We start from the raw sequence: 7,876 nt of genomic DNA, 5'->3' as shown, positions 1-7,876 counted from the left end.
ACTGGGCAGGAGCAGGCTCACAATAAGCACAAGCAGAAGCTTCACCGCAGCCTGACTTGAGAAGTGAACAATGCTTCTTCTTTGTGGGCATTTACAAAGTGTTGAGACAGGAAACCTCCATATGACATTCCCACGCACCAGGCCCGGGTACAGCCCTCTCTGTCCTGGAAACCCCACCCTGCAGAGAGCAGGTGTAAAGACCACCTCCTCCACTGCCCATACTTGGGTATCCTGCACATCCAGGGCTGAGCTCGGGGGCAGGGTGACTTAGTAGCCAACACAGCTCACTCAGCTCTCTCCCCAGCTCAGTGCTAGTGCAGCAGGGGCTGTGGTTAACACAGACTCATCTCAGTATCTAGTGAGAACTGGGGCCACACACTGGAGCTCAGACAGACGTCACTGTCTCAAGGCATCTGTGACAGCAGGATTTTCAGAAATGGCCTGTTAAAGACCAAAGGACAGTGTGTCCAGTTCCTTCCACCTCAAGCCATCTGGTCTTACTGCCCTGGGCCTGAAGTCCTTGCTTGTGTGAATTGGAGTCAGCTTGGTTAGTTCTCCCTTAGTGTAAACTGCATGTAGCTTTCTAGGACTCCAGGACAATTTACAACAGCTGAAGAGGTGGCCCATATAAGGCGGCTGCTCCACTGAATTTTTGGTACAGGGCCTGGGAACATCCAGCTTGCGTGTCTACATGTACAAGACTGAGACACTTATGTCTGAGCTGGTGACCTCAAGATAGGGCTCCATGAAGGTGTGGGCAGAAGACACATAAAACTGGTATAATCAGCACCGTTCAAGTGTGACTAGCTTGGACATCCTCCTCATCTGTGAAGAGCTGACTGACTTATTAGCAGTAGCACCTCAGCTCCCTCTCCCCCACTCAGGGCTATAGGCGAGAGCTGCAGTTAAACCAACCCTCTGAGCCTGGGTGAGAATGCAGCTCTTTGCTCTTTCTCGACAGACCGCCAGGGTGACTGTGGACAGCCCGTGGCTTAGAGGCACCGGAAACTTGCAGATGAAGATCGTGATGGGAAGGGTTGCGTGGTTTGAGCTCTAGTCTGTAGATCTTGTGGGGAACAATTGGGTAGAGGGTAGGGGGAGCTCAGTGTGAGCATATCTTGCTGTCAAAAAATTCATAGAATCACAGAAAATGAGAGTTGGAAGGGACCTCAGGAGGTCACATCTAGTCCCACATGCACAACAGGATTTTTTAGATCATCCCAGCCAAATCTTTGTCTAGATGGCTCTTAAAAATCTCCAAGGGTGGGGAGTCCACCACCTCTCCAGGTAACCTGTTCCTGTGTTTTACTACCCTCCCAGTGAGACAATTTTTCCTAATATCTGACCTAAACTTCCCTGTAGTAACAGCAGTAATTGCTGTAAACAGTCTTATAAGCAGGACCCTGTGGGGAGAGGTGGCAGTCTGGGCCTAATCCCAGTGCCCAGAGATCAGTCCTCCATACCCTTGTATTTCACTGTATCAGGTAGATGTTGTCCCCAGGTTAATACTAGTGTTTTGTATGTGTGTTGTTGCAAGTGTGGCTGACTGGGGCCCGAGGAGAGTGGGTGAAGCTAGTCACGCTGGTGATCTGGAGCCAAGCAGAGCTGCTGTGCTGTTGAGGATGTTGGCACTGACACCCTCCTCTTTAAAGAAGACCCTACACCCACTTCCTCCCCAGGAGCTCTCCCAGGAAGAGGTGCTATGGCTCACCAAGGGGAAAGGAGAGCCAGGGTCTCAAAGCCAGGGCCTTGCCCTCGTGAGGACATGCCAAGGTTGGTTTTAGGAAGGTCCTCTCAGGAAGGGGAGACCAGACAAGGCTGCTGCTTGGGGAATCAAGTCCCCGAGGAACAAGCACTGATCCTGTGACAAAGATGTCTGCTTCCATTTTGTCTCTGAAAAACACTTTGGTGTCAGGGAGCCTATACCTCATTCTCCTTCTCAGAGCCAGACCAGGCCCCCTGCTTGGGTTCCAGGCTCCAGCCAGCTCCCCACAGTTGGGAAGGCCAAACAGATGTTGCTTACTTACTCAGCCCCTTGAGCTGTTGAGCACCTGTGTGAGAGCGGGGTTGGTCACCCTCCCTGCATGGCATGTGGAGTTGGGTCTCACCAACCTCCTGGAGCAACCTCCTGGGGCAAAAACACATACCCCCATGTGGGCCTTAGCCCATTAATGATAGGCCCTGTGTCACCTCTTGTCCTAAGCAAAGACTAAATGGGCTTAATGGGAGAGCCCAAGCACTCAGGGTAATGGCACCAGAGGGGCTGATGGTATCTGAGAGACAAATGCAGACCCAGACTCAAATAATCACGTCTTCTCCTGACCAGCTCCATGCTGTATGGAGGAAGGAAAATACAGCCACTCAGAAATAATACAGGCAGAAAAACATGAATCCCTGAACACCGTGGGTTTGGCCTAAGAGGCCCTCCACTCCCAAGTTATCCCTTGTCCCAAAACATCTCCTCTATACACTGCTCAGTGACTCAGGTGCTGCACAATTCTTAATGTGAGGCTTGCATATCCACAGAATTACTGCAGCGGGTGCTGCAGTTCTGGACCCAAGACCCTACAATGGCTGGACCTTAGCCCTGATCCAGGCTGGGGCTTCCTGTGAATTATCACTGGATGAGACCAGTGAGTGAGAGAGGAAAAGAGTATGGGAGTGTCTGTATCCTGGATGGCAGTACCTGGTCAGATCCCGGGGATGTCAGGGAGCCAAGAATGAGAAATGGATCTCCATACCTAAAACCATGTTACTGGACTCAAGGCAACTGCTTGGCACAGGACTCAAGGCAACTGCTGCTTAAAGCCATTTACTGTATGCCATTTAGTGCAGAGAAGAGCATGTTGCAGGATTTCAGGCGCATTGCGAAGAAATGTTTTCACACTAGACATGACGAGGCAAAAGAGAAGAGACCGGCACCTGGGACCTTTCCTCTCTGGAGGGCACCAGCTTCAATCTAGTCACAGGAGAAGGTCAGGCTAGCTCAGGAGAGCTGGGTAATGGGGTACGGGGTTTTCCTCTCTGTGTGGCTGCCCAGGATCTAGCCCTAGAGGGAGGAGACATTGGGTGTACAGGACCCTCAGGGAAAGGGATGTTGAGTCCTTCCCATCAAGGGGGAAGGGAAGGGAATAGAGACTAGCTCGGGGTATCCACATCCAGTTGAGATGTAACAATGGCAAGTATCAGGGAACATCTCAAAATCCTCAGAACAAAGCTGAGACCCCCCAGCTCTGAGAGGAACATCCCAGGCCACTGAGGGCAGTAGAGCAGCTTACAGCCAGCCTCCCTCTGTTATCTTCCCTGAATTATTCCTCACCCGTGTTCCTCATTATCCAAGGGATGTAAGCCAAGACACAAGTATAGATAGTAGTAGGAATGCCACAGACATTTCCATGGGACACGATAGCCTGGACTATCCTGTTGCACACCAGAGGCCCCCTGGAATCCCCCTAGAAAAAGTAGAGAAAAGAATCACAGAGTTGTAAAATCCTAGAGACGCTGGGCTGGACAGGACCTCCAGAGGTCACCTAGTCCAACTCCTGCCCGAGGCAGGATCATCCCAATCCAAACCGTCCTAAGCATGTCTTAGCACAACAACACAAGACATAACACCTGAGTCAACACATGACATAACACCTGAACCTGCTACAGGTTATAGAAAGGGACCATAGTGGCCAAGGTCCTTCTACTGTTAAAAAGTGCTTGAGAGATCCCAGGTAGAGGGCCATGCCCCTACTAGAGGAAGGAAAAAACCACCCCCAGTCCACACCAATCTGACCTTGGGGTAAAATTCCTTTCTGAGCCCAAATGTGGCAATCAGGTTGACCAGGAGCACAGGGGAAGGTCCCCTAGCCAGGAACCTCTGGGTTCAAGTCCCAGCAGGAACATTGGCACAGCCCAGTCGAAGTCCCCAGCCTTGGCTGGAGCCAGCAACCAATGCCTCAGTACTTCAGTACCAAGTTCAGCACAGCATAAGGGAGAGCTGCACTCTAGGAAGCAGGGTCAGGCCTGAAAGAGTTACCTTGAAAGGTGACTTCTCATTTCTGCTGTCCTCCATACAGACCATCAAAGTGGAGTAGAAAAAGGGATTTAAGCTCTTACACTGTTACTTGTTGGCCATCTTCAACTCTACCTCTTGGAGCACCTTGGTTTTCTGGGACCTGTGTACTCCAGTCAATCCCCAGCCAGCCACGCTGCATGTGGTGCCTGATTTCATCACATCCTCAGCTTGGGGCAGATGGATGAGCTTCATGGCCCTCATTATTTTAGCTCTGCATGCCAGCATCCATAAAGAGAACAGAGGGACCAATTACCACCCACCATGCCCTCTAATGAGTGGTAATTGCAGCTAGAAAGAAACTGATGGAGAGATTTTGTCTTTTGCTGGCACACAATCTCCAGAACTTTCAGCAGCTTATTGATGGTCCTTGGAAAGTCCCTGTGTAATTAAGGGAGATAGTAAGGCATAGTTGGGGGAGAACTTGCACAGAGTCACCCACAGGGAGCCAGTAACAGAGCTGGGACTGGAGCCCAGGTGTTCGGGTGCCTAACTCCCTCTGCCTGGTATAAAGGCAGGTCTGCCCTGCTCTTTTGACATATCCTCACTGGGATGCTTTTGAGCATGTGTGTCGCAGGGCACTAAGGTGCCTTCTCCTTTAAGAGCAAAAACTGCCTAGGGAGAGGGCCCTAGGAGCGGGACAGAAACCCCACAGGTGCAGGTTACTATGGCAACAGGCTAAGGAGGGAATTAGCTTGCACCTACACCCAGTCAACTGAGTGGAAGTAGGCAGGGCCCTGGGCACATATAAACCCCAGGGCTGAACTCAGTAGGGGGTAGTTCTCTGGCAGCAACTCAGCCAGGGGAAGGAGCCTCCAGAGAAGAATTGCCTAGAGATGCTGCAGCTGCCTGATCTGCTGCCTCTAGGACTAATGGGGCTCTAGGAGCTCACCAGGTACCCTGGGCTACAAGGCACTTAAGGCTTGGTGGGAAGTTTTTATCTTTTTAAAGGGATAGAGCACACCCTGAACCGATTGTATTATGTTATAGTCCAGGGGCTCATATTTTGGTTGTTGTTTATAAACTGGTGGATCAGGCCAAAGCTGTTGAGGAAGAGGAGACCTCATTGGGGCCCACAATTGTAAGCAGACCCTGGTGCCAGGGGATTGAGCTAGACTAAGGCTTCAGAGGGACAATGTTTGAATGCAATCTGTGAGGCTTGGCACTGAAAGCACGGCAGAGCAGTCACACTCTTCACGTACTTGGCTCCAATGTCTCCTTCTTCCTCTCTCCCAGATTTCTACGTGGGCTCCAGAGGGGCTATGTAGGCAGGTATGGACACCTGGCAGCTCAGGGACAGACTGATCCTCTCCTCACTTTCCTGCTGGTGGCAGGCCAGTGTTGGTCAAGGGCTGCCCAGGCAGTGCAGATTCTGACCCCAGGGATGTGCAAGACCCCTGCCTGTTGTGGTAGAGGGACTATCACAGAGCACTTAAGTGCCCTGCTCCTTTAAAGGGGTGAAACTCTTAAGGAGAGAGCCCTAGCAATGAGTGGGGAGCCCCAGCTGCTGGTTACCAGGGCAGCCAGAATGAGTTAGTTGCCAGAAGGGGCAGGGCCTGGCTCATATATAAACCCCAGGGCTGAGGCCAGGAAGGCAGTTCCCTGCTAGCAGCCAGAGGTGAAAGAGCCTCCAGGGAGGAAGTGCCCAGTGATGCTGCAACTTCCTGGTATGTTGTACCTAGGGCTAAGGGGGCTCCATGAGCTCTACAGGTATCCTTCCTACTAGAAACTTAGTGCCAGGGATGAAACCTGATCCTTCTAAAGGGGCTTGTGTTTTGTTTGCTGTTGTATAAGACCAGTGGTTTGGGTGAGGTTATTTGGGGAGGGGGGGCCAGCACCAGAAAGGGTGCAGAGACAGAGCTGCAGAGGGCCCAGAGAGGACAAGGGGGCCAAATTACAGCAAGGCCCAGACCGAACAACATCAATGCCATCTGCAAGGCTTGGGGCATAATAAAGGGGTGGCTGGAGCCACGCACATAGCCCATAAGGCTCTGGTGTCCCAGGACACTTATTTTGAAATGGGATTCAGGGAAATCCATCAAGACCATGTCCAACAGGGTGTGAAGGCAGCCTGCCTATATTACAAAATACATCAAAATGTGGTGGGTAAGAATAGAGGGTGCCCATCAAGCTGAATCAGCATGGTCAAGGGGCCTTGGGAGTAACACGGCCATCCTTGAGGACCCCATCCTGTGATGGACAGTGTTGGAGCCACGCATCTAGCCCATAAGTCTGAGTGTCCTGTGAGGCATCCATTTTGAGCAGGACCCAAAAGGGGTCCAAGAACCCACAGGGTTCAGTGGGGTCCATCAGGACCATGTCCAAACAAACCCAAGGGTAGCCTCCCGATTTTATTACAATTACCAGGAAGACATGGCAGAAAAGGAAAAGGGTGCCCATTGGGCAAAAACGGCATGGTCATGGAGCCCTAGGGGCATCACGGCCATCCCTGGGGACCCCACCCTGTGACAATGTGCATCCATATGCTCCTGCTGGCCTACATCAAATCCACAGGAAGTGCTGACAAGTACAAGCAGACTGTAACAGTGCTGTTACTACGGGTGCCATGGAGCCTAAGCAGTTGCACACTGGAAGCACCTCCTCATGTCTACCCCAGACCTGCAGCTAGCTCCTGACATCTTATCTCAATTCTCCTGATTAGTCCATATTTTCTACAAAAACCCAGGTCCTGGCAGCATGGGATTAAATTCTCCACTTACAGTTTTCTCTCCCAAAATAACTGTAATAGCAAAGCTGAGTTCAGGGTTCAAGGTCACCAAGGCAACATAGAGTAGCTATGAATAAACTGAGCCATGAGTTTAGGAGGCTTTTAAACATCCCAGCAGTAGGATCCTGAAAGAGCCTTCCAGTGGGTAGATTGGAAGAAGGATCCAAGCAGCTTTAAGAAACAGCTTGAGCAGTTTGTGAAAAGGGTGGTGGATGGTGTATGACCTGGGAGATCCTTTCCAGACCTGTGCCATATGTTTAAAGCTAAAACTCCATGTCTCTCAAAATATGATGGCCAGAGGCTGACTTGAGAGAACAGAGCCCTGTTGCTGGGAGAGGATGGTCCTTGCACACTCCCTTTTGCAGGAGAAAGAGATTCTCTCTCCCCCACATTATTCCAACTCTTAGTCATCCTCCCTGCTGCTGCCTGTACCACCCTCCCATGTCACCTAAATGACTTGGAGGCCAGCTCCCCATCACCTTCAGTCTAATTTCTGCATCCAAAGCACTTGGGGAAACAGATTCTGTCTCCCCTGGCAGGCTGGAGCACAACAGTGTGTGGCCCTGATACCAGAACAGGGCATTGAAGATTCAGGTTCAAGTCCTGGCTCTGCCATAAGCTCCCTGAGTGACCTACAGGCAGGGGTCTTGCACATCCCTGGGGTCAGAATCTGCACTGCCTGGGCAGCCCTTGACCAACACTGGCCTGCCACCAGCAGGAAAGTGAGGAGAGGATCAGTCTGTCCCTGAGCTGCCAGGTGTCCATACCTGCCTACATAGCCCCTCTGGAGCCCACGTAGAAATCTGGGAGAGAGGAAGAAGGAGACATTGGAGCCAAGTACATGAAGAGTGTGACTGCTCTGCCGTGCTTTCAGTGCCAAGCAGAGGGATGGGGGACTGCTCTGCTCATTGCTCAACCCTTATTCAGAGCTGGAAGGACCCTGGCCTTGCAGAAAGGTCTAGCTGCTGCCTGGAAGTGCAGAGGGGATCTCACCCTTGAGGGGTGTAGTGTGCAGCTCTCAAGACTAAATCCTCTCACACCACGAACCTTCCACATGTGAAAGACTGCCCTGGCCCTCCACTTATCTT

At 51.5% G+C, this 7,876-nt stretch overlaps 1 protein-coding gene across 1 annotated transcript; it reads right to left on the bottom strand.

Annotated features, from left to right (window-relative positions):
* Window positions 1–3,308: 3,308 nt before the first annotated feature.
* Window positions 3,309–4,264, bottom strand: LOC109315370 (mast cell protease 4-like). Its single transcript, XM_019543044.1, has 2 exons — window positions 4,136–4,264; window positions 3,309–3,452 (listed from the first exon to the last, which is right to left on the bottom strand). Exons 1-2 carry the CDS (start codon window positions 4,262–4,264, stop codon window positions 3,309–3,311), a joined length of 273 nt encoding a protein of 90 aa, XP_019398589.1.
* Window positions 4,265–7,876: the final 3,612 nt, after the last annotated feature.

The sequence above is a fragment of the Crocodylus porosus genome, unplaced genomic scaffold (assembly GCF_001723895.1).
Source record: "Crocodylus porosus isolate Cpor-Errol unplaced genomic scaffold, CroPor_comp1, whole genome shotgun sequence".
NCBI lineage: Eukaryota > Metazoa > Chordata > Crocodylia > Crocodylidae > Crocodylus > Crocodylus porosus.
This window is presented reverse-complemented; position numbering and strand designations above follow the sequence as displayed.